At 33.5% G+C, this 18228-nt stretch overlaps 1 protein-coding gene across 5 annotated transcripts in view; it reads left to right on the top strand.

The window, feature by feature from the left end:
- Positions 1-17686, top strand: part of LOC106057084 (reticulon-1-A-like) — a 47477-nt gene extending 29791 nt beyond the window's left edge. For all 5 annotated transcript variants that reach the window (XM_013214132.2, XM_013214134.2, XM_013214133.2 and 2 more), the window contains 6 exons: positions 4261-4468; positions 10149-10287; positions 10451-10520; positions 13047-13093; positions 13246-13304; positions 16165-17686. In XM_013214132.2, the coding sequence (XP_013069586.2) occupies positions 4261-4468; positions 10149-10287; positions 10451-10520; positions 13047-13093; positions 13246-13304; positions 16165-16213 (572 nt within the window). In that variant the 3' untranslated portion in view covers positions 16214-17686. The remainder of the gene's footprint in view (positions 1-4260; positions 4469-10148; positions 10288-10450; positions 10521-13046; positions 13094-13245; positions 13305-16164) is intronic.
- The last annotated feature ends 542 nt before the right edge of the window (positions 17687-18228 follow it).

Genomic DNA, 18228 nt, shown 5'->3' with positions numbered 1-18228 from the left:
TATTGTAAATTTTAGATATATTACTACTAATTTGAAATATTCTACTTTTATAGAGGTCTATTTAGGCTTTTGTACCATTTTAAAACGATAGTACTTTGACAATTTATTTTTTGGTTAGATACATTTTATAACAGATAGTGCAGGTATAAACTATATATATTATCTTAGATTGTCCTCTTGATTGATTTTTAAAAAAATTAAAAGTGAATGTGTTATCTGATCTAAATTTAAGCCTGGATAATCATTATCCCAATTCTCTTTTGTTTTCACTTAAAACATATTTACAAAGCTCATATCAACACACTCTGTCTGTCTATCTATCATGAATTGGAAACAAATTTGAACACCCATTAAAATAAAACAGTTTTTTTTATACTTATCAAAAATATAAGCATTATTTTCTATATAGTTGGGTTCTTTTGGTGGATTCATTCATATAAACATAATATTTAAAAACAAAGATATTTATTACCTATCTTTAATAAGTATGTATGTAAATTAACAGTTTCTCAAGCTGGGGGAGATCCTATCAAAGGGGTTGACGACCTGACTAGGAAGCTGGTGATACTGGTAAATTTACTTTTAATGGGACAAAAAATAATTTTTTCATTTTCATTATAAATCAATATTTGAATATTTTAATTAAGTAAAATCACAATGTTTCAAAAATTAAAATATTTTAATGTTTCATCTTTTAAGTTGGATCTTTAAAAATGTATTCTGTTTTTTTCCAAAAGATGTCTGCAACAGTATCAACTTTAAATTTTTAGAAGATATTTCAAAATGCAATTCTTCACCACTTCCTTGTCAGAATGGTTAAATTTCACATTATGTTGAAGACTTTCATGTAACACAAAAAAACAGAGAAATCTGATTCAACATGAATATTATCTTACAATGATCATACCCATTACAGACATATGTGTGCTATATTTACCTAGAATGTCCCTCACATAATAGTATTGGCAGCATTGGCTAGTGCTTTATTAAACTTCATTTTACATGCATATTAGCTCGTCTTAACCCCTTTTTATTACATACTTTTTGATATGAACCTTTCTTACTATGATTAAAATGTATTTTAAAAAATGTGCGTTTAGTCGCTAAGAGGATGAATTTCTGAAGTTCAGAATGTAGGAAAATTGTGTCATTATTGTATTTCTGGAAGTTTCTTTTTTTTTTTTAATCACATCCTTAAAATTCTCCCTTAGACCTCAGCTGTCTAAGGGGACGCTTGTTTTTTTTTTTTTTTGTTTGTTTGGGGAAGACAGCTTATTTATACTATGAAGATTTCTGTATATTTATTTCTTATATTAATTGATGATTAAACAGATTCATCACATGCTGGAAATTATGTTGATAATTTTATAATTCACTGAAGAAACATCTGTATTCTCTCAAAACTTCTTTAATAAACTTTTCAGATTACATATACAATTTACTTCTCAATTCAATATCAACTTGACTTAATTCTTCATAAAATAAAACTTAACAACTTTAACTAGTATAACTTCAACTAATGGACCCGCAAATATTTAAACTCACACTAACACAAGACCGTTACTAAACAAAGACCGTTACAATGCGAGGACCCTGACTAACTTTCCCCTAATTAATACTTTTCTCAATCATACTTTACAGAATCATGGAAACTTCTCCCCTAATTATTTTATTAACTGTGATCTTCTAGAAGCTAACGTATGCTATTTTTTCCCTTTAACCTCTTTCTTTGGTTGCATGACTAAAATTAACTTGTTAACTCTGGTCAGCACTGCCTTGACCTGGGCTTCTAGAAACTGGTCGAAATAGGTCACAGTTTCGACTCGTGACATATACATATTAATCTACTTCTCTATTGTTACAAATTCCTTAGCTTGGATCTTGAAAATGTCTCTAATGAGTTTCCTAGAAATTTGACAGTTTATTATATATGTTTGGGAAAAAATACTAGAAAATTGGCTACACAGAGAAAGCATCATTATAATCTTTTAAATTATCATCTTACAAGTAAATTTAGTCTGTAGATCTATATCTTGAACAAGTCAGTGAAAATTCCTGCATATATTCAGTTAAAAGATAAATTTAAACGAATAGAATGTAAAAAACATTTACTTACATCCAAATCATTAGCTGAACTTAAATAGGAATTAATTTGTGACTTGTCCTATTTATATAATACTTGTACCATTTTTCACTACGCATCAATACTATCTATACTATATAAAAAAAAACTAGAATCTTCTATACCAGGGGTGGGCAATTTTTTTCTGCAGAGGGCCGCATTAAAAAAATGTGGGGACGGGGGGGCCGCATATATATATATATTCATTTATATATTTATTTATTTATTTGCACTCACATTTAAGGAGTTTAAACAAGAGTTAGCAATTTTTTTAATTTTTATAAAAATTATACCTGTCTTGTTTTCTTCTGACTGCTGTCAAATTATGTCATAAGTGATAATTGTTAATTTGTTTTTTTGACACATCAAAAAGCATCTACCTGTTCTAACACTTGATAATTTTCAAACAAAAAACAAGACAAAACTTGTTCACAGATGAATATAGTTTCAAATAATGTGAAAGTTTAGCAGCAAAGTTTTTATGAACTCCCGCGAACGAACTGAACTTTTTTTTTCAGTTCATAATTTGCTTGGAAGTATGTCATCTGGTCTCATCTGGAGCTGAGTGGTTAAGTGGTAAGCTGAGGGTATTGAAAACTGTTGTTTGTAAAATGTGGACAACGGGGGATGGGAGCGGGCAGGATTTGAGTCCGGGACCATCGATAAATCTGAACGACAGTCCAGCGTGCAAACCGCACGTCTTAAAATTTGCTTTCAAATTCCACAATCAAGGAATACAAATAAGTCTGAATTTTTCAACCTTTTCACTAGAAATGGTTTCACCTTTCAGCTAAAAAAAAATTTCATTTGCTGGCTTCATTAAATGTTTGAAAAAAATTGAGATACACATACATTTCATGTGCAAACTACAAATTGCAATGAAGCCGATGATAAACATGAAGTGTGTCTTCAACTCTTCATTAGAAATATTAGTAACAAAGTCACAGTCAATGTCCTTCAAGGAACGTAACAATTTTTTCCATGAGATTCCATATTTTCTAATGCTAGGCCAGCGGACACTACTATGTTACCAAACATCGGAATGTTTTGTTTCTAAATCTTAAAGTACTTTTCGGAACTGCCAGTCAGGGCCGGTCTTAGATAATTGGAGGTTCTAGGCGAAGTGAATTTGGTGGTCCCAAATGAAATAGAATATAGAATATAAATTAACAGCGAAAAAAACTAAAATTATGCAGCTTATTAAACACCTAGTGCACTTTAGCAATAATAGTGTGGACAAGTTTCGCTATTTCTTCTCTTAAATTATGAAATGAATTATATTGTGCGGGGCTCTCAACAATGGTAGGCTATGATGCCTAATTTACCTACACCTAAGGCTGACTTAATATATCATATGCTATCATCAACAAATAGATATTCAATGCAGATTTATGTAAACTTTCTTGTAATGAGTTTATGGTTAGGATAGTGCTCTTTATGTTATTACAAAACCTGATTTTTCTCTGTCAAAGCATGGTTCCATTAGTTGTTACCCTTGCCATCTTGTACAAGCCAACACAACACTTTCAACACAGTTCTTCATAGCATTGAATAAATACTGGCCTGGGCTTGTGTCTTTGAATTTTTTTCAAAATATTATTAAAATAACCCTTGTTTACTTTTAACTTTTTAGAAAGGCGTTTAGAGACAATTTTTCTTTAGCCTCTTAATTCTAAGTGATAAGAATCAAAATGTAAAAAATTTAATGTGATTTCCTTAGGTATCAGCGGGCTGCATAAAACACTTCGTCGATAATTTGCCCACCCCTGTTCTATACCATAACTAGATCCAGTATTCTAGTCTAGATTTTTTTATCTATCGTTCATTAGTTATTAAGAGTGAAGTAATCACTCTAAGAAAAGGTCATCTGCTTCATAAAATCTCATAAAGAAGGAATTGTCTTTTAAAAAAACTTTTTATGTTACTTGTGATAACTGATTCTCTCTATACATGTGTGATTTTTTTTTTTCGATATTAGAAAAAAATGAACAGCGAGTTTTTTACTGATTTAAGATAAAATGATGACTGTAAAGATATTTGAAAGTCTACCTTAACATTAAACCATTTCTTTGTAGCCTAGATTTGTATAAGATGGCCATGTGACGTTATGTTATTTATATTGTGATTGTTTTTTCTAGTGAAGGACTTGATTTACTGGAGAGATGTGAAGAAAACTGGTGTGGTATTTGGCTCTTTACTCCTGATTTTGGTCTCCCTGGCCATTTTCTCTGTTCTCAGTGTCATTGCCTATTTATCTTTGGCTGTGCTGACAGTTACTTTCAGCTTTGTGGTCTACAAAAAGATAATGGCTGCTGTACAAAAATCAAATGATGGACATCCATTCAAGTAAGTTTGATTTATAATTGAGCTTAAGTGTGAAAGAGAGTTTGTTTTAAACTTGTCATCCTCACGCCCCCCCCCCCCCTCCCAAAATAATTTTTGGGCTCACTTTGTAAAATCGTCAGTGTTGTGAAAGTAGGTTACCAGAAAAACAAAGAATCTTAGCTAGTATTCATGCTTTGGTGGATAAATATCTGTAGTTAAGAGCCAGCAAGGATTGTAAAGTGTGGCTTGTACATGGTAAGGTTTTAAGGAGAAAAATTGGTAAATACTAGTATTGGACATTAGCTGTTGAAAGTAAAGGTGGTTGCTTGTTGTGCTGGCCACAAGACACCCTTGTTAAGCATCGACCATAGATACAAAGGATATACATATCGCAAGGTCTGAAATGGGTACTGTGCTTACTTTACTTCACAAATAGCTGTTGAGAGGACAAAGTAGTCAGAACAAGTGTAAGTTGTTCCTTAAGCACTAAGTAACATCCCATTTGTGCAGTAGTGGCAAGACCTTGGCATCTGATAATTATTTATTCTGAAATTGTATTGTGATTTATTGTTATTAAAACACTATTGAATCCTTTCATTGTAAGTAAACATGCTTATTTTCATTCTTTTTTACAAAGATTATTTTCACTGTCTGTTTTGTCTGGTAAAAAGTTTGTACATGTTATTTTTCCCACACCCAATCTTGGATGAAGCTGAAATTTTGCACATTTATTTCTTTTACCTGACAATACAAGAATCAAATACAAAAACATTAGATAATTAACTATTGATAATAACTATTTTGTTTGGTATCTTAAAAAAAGGGAAAATGTACTTGACTGATGTGATGGTTTATAGCTCCTCCTTCGTTATTGAAGATAAGCACATTTCTCATTTCCTATGGACCCAAAGATGACTGTAAAGTCCAATCCTTACATTAAAAAGCCGGCCCCATACGTGACATGGGTGGGTTTGGTCAGTTGCAGATAGGTCTGCTTATTCTCTCAGCTTTTTGTTGGTTCGACATTTTTACCTTGGCCACTCTTCTTGCTTCAAATCCAGAGACTCAAAGCTTCACGGCATGAGGAGCTAGTGCTTCCCGGCCGTGAATGTGGATATCGCATTCCTTGAAGGAGCTCTTGAGAGTGTCTTTATAGCGCTTGTATTGACCTCCCTGGGAGCGCTTTCCTGCAGATAACTCACACAACTCCCCGTACAGAAGTCGTTTGGGAATGCAATTGTCTGGCATGCAGACTACATGTCCCACCCATTGAAGTTGGGACATTTTACTGTCGCATTGATACTGTTTATGTTGGACAGCTTTAAGATATCTGTGTCTGATATGTGGTCGGACCAACGCACCTTATGGATACTCCTTAGACAGCTTATGTGAAAGGAGGACTTTTTGATGTGGTGGGAATATAGGGTCCAGGACTCAGATGCATATAAGAGTGGCGGGAGAACTACAGCACTGTAGACTTTCAGTTTTGTGGATATGCTGAGTCCTCTCTGTTGCCACACTTGTCCTTGAAGTCTGCCAAAAGCAGCACTGGCACGCACTACACGGAAATCTACCTCTTCATCTAGGTTGGCGTTTGCTGATATGGTGCTTCCCAGATAGACAAACTTTTTGCTAATTTCTGGACATCTATAAGAATGTCTGGTTCTGTGACATATTTATTTGGAGGAGGTTGGTGCAGCACTTCTGTCTTTTTTACATTTATGGTAAGGCCAAAATTTTTGCAGGTGTTAGTGAAGAGGGACAGGCTCTTTTGAACATCTTCTTCGTTTGAGGCATTTAGGGCACAGTCATCTGTGAATAGCGGGTCTCTGATGCAGTCGTAATTTACTTCGGTCCTTGCCTTGAATCTTTGAGTGTTGAATAAACTTGGATCAGTGCGATATCATATACCAACTCCAATGCTTTTTGTGGGAAAGGCATCTTTCAGCATAGCGGTGACCATTATGTTGAAAAGCGTTAGAGCCAGCACAGCCCTGCTTCACACCATTTGAGACAGGAAAAGGCTTGGAGTAGTCTCTGTTGTCTTGGATTCTTGCTTGAATGTCATCATGAAATTGGCACACCATTGTTATGAATTGATCCAGGCAGCCATGTTTGGACATGATTTTTCAAAGGCCTTCAAGACTAACGTTATCAAAAGCTTTAGTCAAATCTTTGAATGCTGTACAAACTCTTGGAGTTGGCAAACCGTGCCTCTACCCTGCCTGAAGCAGCATTGACTCTCTGGAAGATGCTCAGAGGATATCACAGAAAATATCCTTAATGAACTAATCCAGCTTTGCCAGGACCGGAAATTTCAGATTCAAGTGGGCATCTCCGCTTCTGACACTTATGACCAGGAAATGGGTATACCCCAGGGCAGCATTCTCTCAGAAACCCTGTTTAACATTAAAATAAACAGCATTATAAAGGCTCTGTCCCCTGGCATAGAGTGCTCTCTGTATGTTGATTATTTTGTCATTTTTTCACATGGCCAAAACATGAACACTTTAGAAAGAAAATTAAAATTATGTTTAAATAAAATTCAAAATTAGGCAAACAATAATAGTTTTAAATTTTCTGACTCCAATACTGTTAGCATGCATTTTTGTAATTTAAGGGGAATCCACCCAGACCCTGAATTATTTTTACACAAAAAGAAGATTCCCGTTATGAAAACCACAAAATTTTTAGGCCTAGATTCAAAATTTAATTTTCTCCTCCACATTAAGGAACTTAAGAAGAAATGCCAAAAGTCAGTAAACATACTCAGAGTACTCAGCGATATGGACTGGGGATCTGACAGAGAATTACTTTGCTGTTGCTATATATAGTCTGATCTGATCCAAGTAAGACTATGGATCCAAAGTATTTGGAGCAGCTAGGAAATCATACCTAAAAATACTGGAGCCCATACAAAATGCTGCCCTGCGTCTCTGTCTCTGCGCATTTCGTACATCACCAATCCCAAGTCTCCATGTGGAGGTTGGAGAACTCCCCATGGACATATGAAGGAAAAGGCTCACAATGCAGTATATAGTCAAGCTAAAATCCAACCCCACAAACTCTGCTATGGACTCCATATTTAATCCTACAGATGTAGAACTATACAATCAAAGGCCTAACTGTCACATCATTGTTTGATAGTTAGTGACATGTATTAGTTGGGAAGCACGAAGTAATTGGTATATTCATGTTCATGATGTTTCACGTGGGAAACAAGCGTTCGCTGTTGAATTTTGGGCAAGAAATCTCGTTCTTAAATTTTCACCACATGGGTAGAATCAGTGATCGCCATGTACTTAATCTGTAAGGAATTCTAACGCAGTTGATTCAATAGTTTAATACCAGTTGTGTACTTATAATATTTTATTGGACTGAAGTCAATTTGAAAAACATATTGTTTATTTCTTGATGGCTGGGATTGCCATTGAACTGTAATTTTTTATATGATGAATAAATCTAGTCTGCTAACCAAGGTCTTATTTGATGAATTTTAATATGTGTTGTTCTGTATTTATTGGAGTGGACTTGCGCGACATCAAGTAGTACAAAATTCAAAGTGAAACGAGACATCTTTAATTACACTAATATGCACAATCAAATGTCGCATAAAAGCAGTGACACTAACGTCATACAGCCATTGGGCCTTCGAATGAGAGAATCCATCCAAAATTTAACCCCACCCAATGACCAAATTTCTAAAATAGAAATCCCACAGAACCCTCCTTGGTTGATGAATAAACCCAAATTAAATTTATCCCTCCTTAATTTCAAAAAAGAAAATACAGACCCAAGCATACTACAAGTCCACTTTAGGGAACTGCAACAGAGCTACGGATATTGTGGCACCATTTACACTGACAGATCCAAAATGTATAGAAAGGTCGCGTGTGCCTGATCCTTTCGGAACAAAACAATCTCTCATAGACTTCCCGATGGATGCTCCATCTTTATGGCCGAATTACATGCGATATCGCTTGCATTTTTGGCCGTCAAAGCATCAGAAAGGAGAACATTTATCATATGCTCCAACTCCAACTGCATTGCAAGCTTTGGGGCGGATGAAGACTGACATTCCATTGGTACACAAGAGCCTAAAGCTTTTGGACCAATTAACAGCTGACCATAGGGATGTCACCTTCATCTGGATCCCCTCCCATGTTGGCATAGAGGGAAACGAAATGGCAGACAGAGAAGCAAAGAGATCTAAATCAAGTGGTGTCAGGAACTAAAATTCCCTGCTCTGACCTTGGACAGAGTAATGTCTCTGCCACATATCGAGAGTGGCAGGATCAGTGGGAAGCTGAGACAAACAACAAACTCAGACAGATTGTGGCGGATGTCAGGTGGCAACCCACATCTAAGGGTCTGTCAAGGCGTGGAAGCACGACCATGTCCAGACTTAGGATTGGCCACACCTACATCACGGACTACTTTGTGCTGAAGAGAGAGGAGTCCCCACTTTGTGAGTACTGTGACTCTCGTCTCGCCCTGGAACATATCCTCATTGATTGCCCCAGATAACAGCATATTAGCAGGAGGTTTTTTAGAGTGCACATCTTAAGGACACTGTTCGATAGTGTCGACCCCAGGAAGGTACTGGGCTTTGTCCGGGAGGTGGGGTTGTCTACAAAGATTTGATTTTTGAAATTGTCAACATATAAAATTTACAAAAGATTTTTATTAAATCATTAAATTATTACTACCTTTACTATTTTAACTGCGAATAGACCTTGTTTTTAATGACTTAACTAAATAAAACTTTTTTCATGTGGTACGAAGGAAGAGTAACCGTTTAGGGATCATGGGCACGACATGGCCTAAAGTGTACCAATGTGTTCATCAATGCCAAAATATTTTAATTTTTTAAGCAAACTATGGTTGTGAACTTTGTCAAAAGTCTTGGAAAAATCTAATAAGATAGCATCTATTTGCTCCATATTATCTAAATCTTTTGAAAAATCATCAATTAGTCCTATTAGTTGTGTGTTCACATGATTTATATTTCCTAAAGCCATTATAGTATGGAGGACATTATGTTTGTCTAAGTGGTTTATGATGTTGCTACATATTATGTGTTCTAGGATTTTACATGTGATGCTGGTAAGTGATACTGGTCTGTAGTTTCTTGGGTCAGATTTCTCTCCTTTTTTAAATAGGGGTCTGGTCATGTCCGCTGTAATGCTGGACGGGATTTAGTTTCTTTAGCATGTTAGGTCTAGGAGATTTGACATCCAATTGTAATGAATCACACACATACATTCCCTATATTTCTCAATCTATATATCTGAGGAGTTAATCAGAGTTGTTATTACCTGTGTTGAAAATTATAATTAAGTTTAATTTCTCCTTTTTTTAAACAAAACATATATGTCATGATTGTCATTATCATGAAAGTCATCAGTAATATAATTTCATAAACAGTATTTGAAAACAAGCTTTTTTCTTTTTTTTTTAAACATCCTTCAAAAAATCGGCTAAGTTATTTAAAAAGCTTTTGTGGTTCTGGCAATGAAAATCTTGTAGGAAAATTTGATCTCTGTCACATTTCCAAAGGGAATGGAATTTTGAAAGTACTAAGTTATTCCAATGGAAGTGAAAAAAGAACATAATATATATATATAAAGATTTACATCATCCTGTTTATTTTTTTGTTCATTTGCATTACAAAAAATATTCATGTTTTTTATCTCCACAGACCATTTTTGGAAATGGACATTTCATTAAGTGAAAGTAAACTGAAAAGTGTCATTCAGAGTGTCCTAAAAAATGTCAACTGTCTTACACATGAGTTAAGGCGTCTGTTCCTAATTGAGGATATCGTGGACTCTATTAAAGTAACTGCATTTATTTCTTTTCTGTTGTCTTAGTTTATTCATTACAAGTCTTCATCAATCATTACTATCCATCAAAACTTAAAACAATATTGCTTAATAAAACTTTACTGTTTTACTAAGTTAATGACTGTACAAATTACTAAATAATATTTGGTTATTTCAGTTTGGACTGTTGCTCTGGGTGCTTACATACATTGGCTCTTGGTTCAGTGGAATGTTCTTAATTATTTTGGGTAAGTACACTTAAACTCTTTTTTTTAAATCTTTTTATTTCTTTGTCTTAGATTTGACAAGGTAGGTTGAATTATCCAGTTATTGTACATGTTAAATTCCAGGTGGATTGTGACTCAGGTTTGACTTTAACTAAGTTTGTTCAATGAGACATAGAAAGTCTCTGTAGCTGAGTGTTTGCCAGTCATTTAGTCTATATTATGAAAAAACTAAGACTTGTGAAAAAAAGATACCATCATGTGATTGGACAATGGTGTGTTTCTACATAGAGGTGTAGATCTGGAGGCTGCTTCAGGTGGAATACATAGCTCATATAGACCAGGATTCAGCCAGTAAGTCTTAAGGCAGGTTTGTCCAGTCTAGGAGTAAAACTAAAGACTAGTCTAGGAGCTAGACATGTAGCTAACAATACTTCAGAAATCAGGTGCGTCTGTCTTGAATATGTAGCAAACCAGAGATGCTAGGAATCAGTGGATGTTGGCATAAATACCATCAAACCAGACTGTGAATTAATGCAATCTTTAAACTATTTTCTGTAAAGAAATGGGGATGTAGCACCCTTTGCACCAAGCAGTCAGCCAGACCATATAATAATAAGGCTTTTCTTCGAGTCCAAAGATTAATGACTACGCAACCCTAGCTGTGACCTACATATTTTGCCACATTTGGGGCAAGCATAACTATTGTCTGCGGTGGTCGATTAAGATTTTCTTTTCGCAGTCTGCATCTGTTTTCGGAAGCTGATTTTTTTTATTATCTCAAATGTGTATCCTGCGGCCTTTGTGAGTGACCTCCAGCTGTCTCATTCTAAGGCCGCATGCAAGCAGGTGCTCTCTTCTATATCAGTTAAAGCAAGTTGGGTCATCAGGCCATATAGCACAAAGATAAACCACATACAATACATTTATGCTAGTGAATTAATAACATTAAACAAACATGACTGTGTCTATCATGTGTAACCCGCTGCCCTTGTAAGTGACCTCCAGCTGTTTTGTTCTGAAGCTGCCTGCAACCAGGTGTTCTCTTCTATGTCAGTTAAAGCAAGTTGGTGCCTAAGATGATCTTTAAAGCATATCCGTGGGGCACCTCTGTTACGGCAACCACCTTTCATCTCAAGAGGTATAATAACATTTTGAATGCAACAGAATTTGTATGTGTGTGTGATGTCCAAGGTAAAAGGGGTACAACAAAACACCCATTAGAGTCCAATGTGAGGTGCTGGAAAAGATAGAAAGCTTCTCTTATGTTGGCAACATCCTAGACAACCATGGAGGAACAGATGCAGATGTCAGAATCTGCATAAAGCTGAAGCAGCCTTCCTGGGGATCTAGGGAAATAAGCACCACCACCAGGATCAGGCTCTTCAACACCAAGACTACCTTATGGAGCAGAGATCGGGAGAACCATCATGATAAGAATCCAGGTATTCATCAATACCTGCCTGAGAAAGATTCTTATGTTCCACTGGCCAGGCAAGATCTTGAATGAACAACTGTGGCAAAGAATGACAAAATTGAAAAGTCATTTGTAAAAAGAGAACTGAAAAGTTAGGGCACACTAATTTTGATGCTATTGAAAAAGAGCTCAAAAGTGATTGTGGGGGGAGAGGCATTTCATTAAAAATAGTTGGGGGGGGGGGGGGGTTGCAGGCTGTTCAATTGAAGGATAAAAGAGATAAAAATAAAGGTTACATAGAATTTGAGAGCTAGAAAATTGTGTTAGCAATGGAGTAGTGTTGTAATTGATGGATTTAAAAGCGATTATACACATATTCTAACTATTTCAACTGTAGCGTAGCACTGGTATCGGGTATAGTTATGCACTTTTATAATTATAGGACTTCTGTTTCTTGCAGTGGCTAAAAAGTGTGTTGTTGGGGAGGGGGTGTTTCATTTCAATTTTTTTGTATATGTGGGGAGTCATCATAGTGCAGGGAGATTGAAGGCTACAACTGATGAGGCTAAGAATTGTTTGTGCATACTCCCAAGGTTTGAAAAATGAACTTAAGTTTTTATTTTTTATTAGAGGGTTGTGGGTCCTTCGTTTGTAGGATGAATGAGACAAAAAAAAGCACTTGTCGAATTTGAGAAAATTTGAAAAAAAATCAATAAAAAGGTCCGCATTACATAGGGAGTGTTGTAATGCAGGCCTTTTTATTGATGGGTTTACGAATAGTCCAGGAAAATTAAACATATATATATATACTTGTTTCAACTGTAGTTTAGCACAGTTATCAGCTAGTACCATATAAACTATTTTATGTTGTTAAAATGTAAAACAAAAATTACAAAATCTGATAATTGATTTGTTCAATTTTTTAAATTCTTTTTTCATTTTTTAGACATGCACATTAATATCACAGAATGATTGATTGTTTTAACAGGTTGTAATAAGTGCCAGCCATTATCAACTTATTAATTTTTCTGTTTTTTATTAGTGAGGCTTATTTATTTGGCTTTTTCTAACTTCTATAGTAATAGTTTTTAGTTGTACACAGTTTTGTAATAAATATTTAATAACTATTTCAGATATTGTTCTTCTTTTCACTGTTCCTAAAGTGTATGAAACATATCAGGTACTTCATATTTTTATTTGTTAATAATATTGATATTTAATTAATACAAAATTATAGACTTATTGGTTAAAAAAGAAAATTTGTTAAAATATTTTTATTAAAAATATTATTTAAAGTAAATAATTGTACATTTAATATTTGTAATCTTTCAGGTTCAGATTGATAATTATATTGGTCTGGCTAAAGCACAAGTGAATAATATTATCACTATGTAAGTTTTAGATGTTTCTTTTAATGCTACACACATACAAGTCAAGAAATATTTTAAAACCTGCAGGTAGAATACTTAAGGCACATAATCAAAAATGAGCATCAAACAATATCTTGAGTATTTTTTACTTATGGGTAGTGTTTTTGTAAAATAGATCTAGATTTACACCTAGATTAGACAATGATGCCATAAATAATGACCATATGTTCTATATATGCTGGTAACTATTGGACCTGTCAAAACTTCTGCCCAAAGTCTTAGAGGCAGATTTTAGTTCTCTGACGGTTTACGGAGGTTTAGCTTAACGACATGATGGTTCCCTTCATTACATATTAAAGTATTATTCAACATTTTTCATAAGTGTCGAGTATCTTAGCATTAATGGCCTTTCGCCGCCTATGTTATTTGATTTGACTGTTTGGGTGTTACCTAGGTTTGCACTTATCTAAACAAGACACTGTGCAGAGGCCCCTAACACTTATGAAAGCCTCAGTTCATTGATTAAAATCAGGAACATTCAAGGTTGAGTGTGCTTGCAAAAAAAAAAAAGCTTTTTCTTATGCAGAAAAAAAGCATAAAATTATTGATCCATAGTGCTCTCCTTCAACATATCTCTTTCGTGGTTTTTTAAAACAACGTGAAGCATCAGAACCCAGAATAAATAAATCTTAATAAAAATATTTTGGCATTGATGGTCCATTGCATCAGTGGATTAAGGATTTTCTGTTAGGGAGAGAACAAACTGTAATAATAAATGGCTCTAAATCAAAACCTTTAACAGTAAATTCAGGTGTACCTCAAGGAACAGTCTTAGGTCCACTACTATTTTTAATTTACATAAATGATTTAACCAAATTGCATTAATTATTTAACAAAAGTCAGATTATTCGCAGATGATTGCATAATATATAGATAAATAAAAACAACACAAGATACAGAAATTTTACAAAGAGAATTACATGAATTACAGAAATAGGAATCAAATTGGAGCATGTCTTTCCACCCAGAAAAATTGCAGTTATTAAGAGTAACAAAAAAACTAAAACAAATTAATTCCACTTATCTTATTCATGGTAAACCAGTAACATAGACTAAAAATGCAAAATACTTAGGTGTAATAATAAATGAAAAACTGTCATGGAATCCCCATATTGATGAAGCTATCAAAAAATCAAATAAAGCCTTAGGGTTTATTAAGAGAAATATCTATACATCAAATAAGAACATAAAACTAAAATGTTATTAACCTTGGTTAGGCCAATAATGGAATATGCATCCAGCCAGGAAAACCAGTGACTTAGCAAAATTTAGGTCATTGGTTAATATGCATGATGGGTAGGACATAATCATCTTCTTTTTTGAAGTAACGTCTGTATTATATATCTGTTATATAAGATATAACGAGTAAATCTATATCAGATAATCCTGCTTCTGTAGTAAAAGCAAGTTCAACAGCTAATTAGGGTTATCTGTCTGAACAAAAAATCTTATAAAATATTTTATGAATATTGAGTGTGGAGGATGCCAAAGCTTTAATTGCTAATTCTTCAAAGAATTGTCTGAAAAAAAAAAGAAAGAAATGCTAAATTCTTGCAAACTTTAAGTCTAAAGTCACTAAAATTCCCATTCTTTTGAATGAATTTCCTCTTGATGCTATTGTGGAATCATACAACATTAGAGGCATTATGACCATAAAATCATTCCAAGGTGAAGCTACTAGCTTGAGCATGTCTTGTGCCATAAAGATGGAGCACTATTTCCAGACTAAGCACTTCTCTTACAAACAAAATTCCTAACAAATTAACTAATTACTTTACCTAGACCTAGATATATATTATTGAAGAGAAATGAATGAACTAATACAATCTTATAGAATCCATCTGAAATATTAACATTTATTAAAAGCTAATTTGCATAATTTATGCACAAAAATTTCCAAACAAATTTTTTCAAAACAGAACACAATTAAAAAGGTAAGAGTTTTTAAAGAGTTTTAGGCTAAATAAGTCCTAATACTGTTGTTTAGGGAAACAAGGTCCATGGAGACCCTTCAGACGCTTTAGTCGCATTATTTTACTACTTTTCTTACCCCCACCCTCCCAGGTACCATGGAAACAAACACCTTCATGTTGGCCACTGTGACAGCCGACCATTTATGACCCAGGGATCCTATTGTGAGCTGTTTGATGGACAGAAAGTTGGCCTCATATTTATTAGTCTCTCTGACAAACATCTGAACTTAATTGATTGTTACAAAAAAAAAAAGCATAAAACAGTCTACAGGGTGTTAATCCCTTGGGGCTCATATGGGTCTTCTCTATCCAGCTCCTCAGCCTTAACTCTAAACCATGTTACCATGAATAGACATCATCAACATTATACTAGATCTAGATCTAAACTTAGTTATAAAGCTTTCCTCAATACTGCCCTGATTTTTATTAGGGATATCAAAGTAAATAAAATCAGATTCAGTTTGCTTCTTTCAATATCACGTCTGACGTTAAATTTTTCACCTGTCACGAGCTAAATTTAAAAAATCAATACAAACAAATTATCGTATAAAAACAGCGAAGGAAGCCATCATTACAGTTTACTAATGTGTAAAAATAGTTAGAACTATTCTGATTGGCTGATACAAACACTGGCTAGCCAATCTTGTTGTTGGAAACATTGCAACCAATAGATTGGCCGCTTCGCCTTTTTCACTAAATAGCCTTGAGCTGATAGATTGGACGTGTCGTCTTAAGAAGGTTAAGTTTGCTTAAATGTGTACCATTAGTTGAATGAATTAAGTCTCAATAAAAGTATATTTTTCTTCTTAAGTGAGACATTTAGTAATGTAATTAAATTTTTTTTTTAGTATTCAGAGTAAACTGCCATTCTTGAAAAAGAAGGACAAGTCACAGTAATTAAGTTGATCTTATCAGCAGTTAGCAAGATCATCCATTTACATAGGCATTGCAGTGCTTGGCCAGATTACGTCAGAAGAATAGGAAACAATTTTCGGTGTATGATAATTATGTTGATCAAAATGTAATATAAATGTTTAATGGAACGTCTGCTTGGCTATTTCAATTAGTAATTTTATAATATCATTTTTTTTAAAAGCAAAATGATAAGACATTTAGATTGTCTAAATGGAGCTAATGCCTGTAATAGAATTTTCTGTTTTGAGACCTCATGTTTTATGCAGGGAATTAATGGAGTTTCTGTCAATTTGTACTGATGATTTAAATGTTGACTTTTTATTATAGGATTTTTAGGGCTATGTTGTCATTGATGGTTGTTGAATTCATTTGATGGCTTTTTATTTTTCTGAAAGAGTGTTATTTCTCTATCCCAATGAGTAAACAATACTCGCTTAGTAATTTGTTTGAATATATGTTTGTATGCTGTGAACTAGAGTGAATCGTTATTCCAACTGGATTAAATGTTAACCATAAATTAACCTGAAGTAACCTTCATTGCACAGGGTTTTCACCATCACTGCACCAGCTTTAGCTTATTTATAGTCACTGTTTTTATCAAGTACCAATTTGTGATCAATCTACTTTTCATTCTCCTTTGCATTAAATCTTTGCTTGCCAGGAATAAAAAAAAAATGACTATTGGAAATGTTAGTACAGTCACTTAACATGTCTCAACAATTGTACTTCTATCCTTGGTGTAGTGTCATCTTATTTGTAACTAGTAAGAAATTATGGACAATTTTATTGCAAGGTTTGTTTGTAGTATTCCTACTCTGGTAAATTAAAAATGAAATTATTCTTTTGTTTTTTTTGGTTAAAGCAGAAGTATTTTTTTTAAAACATAAATTTAGATGATTCTAAAACATTTTTTTTTTTTGCTCAACTATTATTTGTAGTAAATGTTTGTTAAAACCACATTTTTAAAACAGTTCATCTTTTTTGGAGTTAGAATGTCAAATGAATTTGTTCTAAAACTGTTTCCATAATTTCTCATTTATTTGTAGCCAAATGCCAATTTTTATGGTGCACTATTTTCAAATTCCATCATGTGATAAATGTTATCCATTTCAATGTTTTGAGTTGATCATGTATACACAATTTTTTGTTTTGTATCATATTATTGTCTGTTGTTTTGAAATATTGAACACACAAATTCAAAATATGTAAATTAGCTAATTTATATATTATTCCTACATTTAAAAAGAAATAAATCTTAGAATGTTCAGATAAGTTTATATCCAACAAATAAGTTTTGACTGGGTGAAATATTTACTTAATAACATTATAAATAATAAAACAATAGTACATCAATAGCTCAACTCTTCTAGTAAAACTGTAAATAACAACATGACAGGAGAAAAACTTTTCTACATTTAGATGTCTTGAAAATACAGTCCTTGTCTTTTTTTTTTTCTACCCTAAATATTTGACTGATATTTTCCCTGCTAGTCTATAACATTTACTTTTAAGACATTTTGCAGCATTTATTTTGTCTGCCTTTTTTTTTCATCTGTCTCTTGGCATTTTTCTCTTAGTGTACCAGTGTAATAAAGTTTTGAATTTGATGGTAAAATGTACAGTCTTTGTCTTAAAATCATGTATTTTCACTCCCTGTTTATATCTAAAGAGTGAGTTGTTTTTCTTGCTGCAGTGTAGTCTTAAACAAAGAAATGCTTATTCCTACTTGTAATAGTTCACATGGTAGAAGCAGTCAAATGTTCTCATTTAAAATCATCACCTGATTTTGAGTTTTTGAAAAAAAAAAAAAAATTTCATTTCATTCTTTTAACATAGTATGCTACTTAATAAGTTGTGCTTTTATTTAAAAACAAAAAAAAAGATTATTGCATATTAAAACAATTTGTTTACTGGCTCAAAAAATCTTGCTGATTAAAATAGTGAAAAGTTTTGCATTTTTATATTAAGAAAAATAAATATATGTGATGTGCCAAGGC

Source organism: Biomphalaria glabrata, chromosome 3 (assembly GCF_947242115.1).
Source record: "Biomphalaria glabrata chromosome 3, xgBioGlab47.1, whole genome shotgun sequence".
NCBI lineage: Eukaryota > Metazoa > Mollusca > Gastropoda > Planorbidae > Biomphalaria > Biomphalaria glabrata.
The sequence above is the reverse complement of the archived record's forward strand: the minus strand, read 5'-3'. Positions and strand labels throughout refer to the sequence as shown.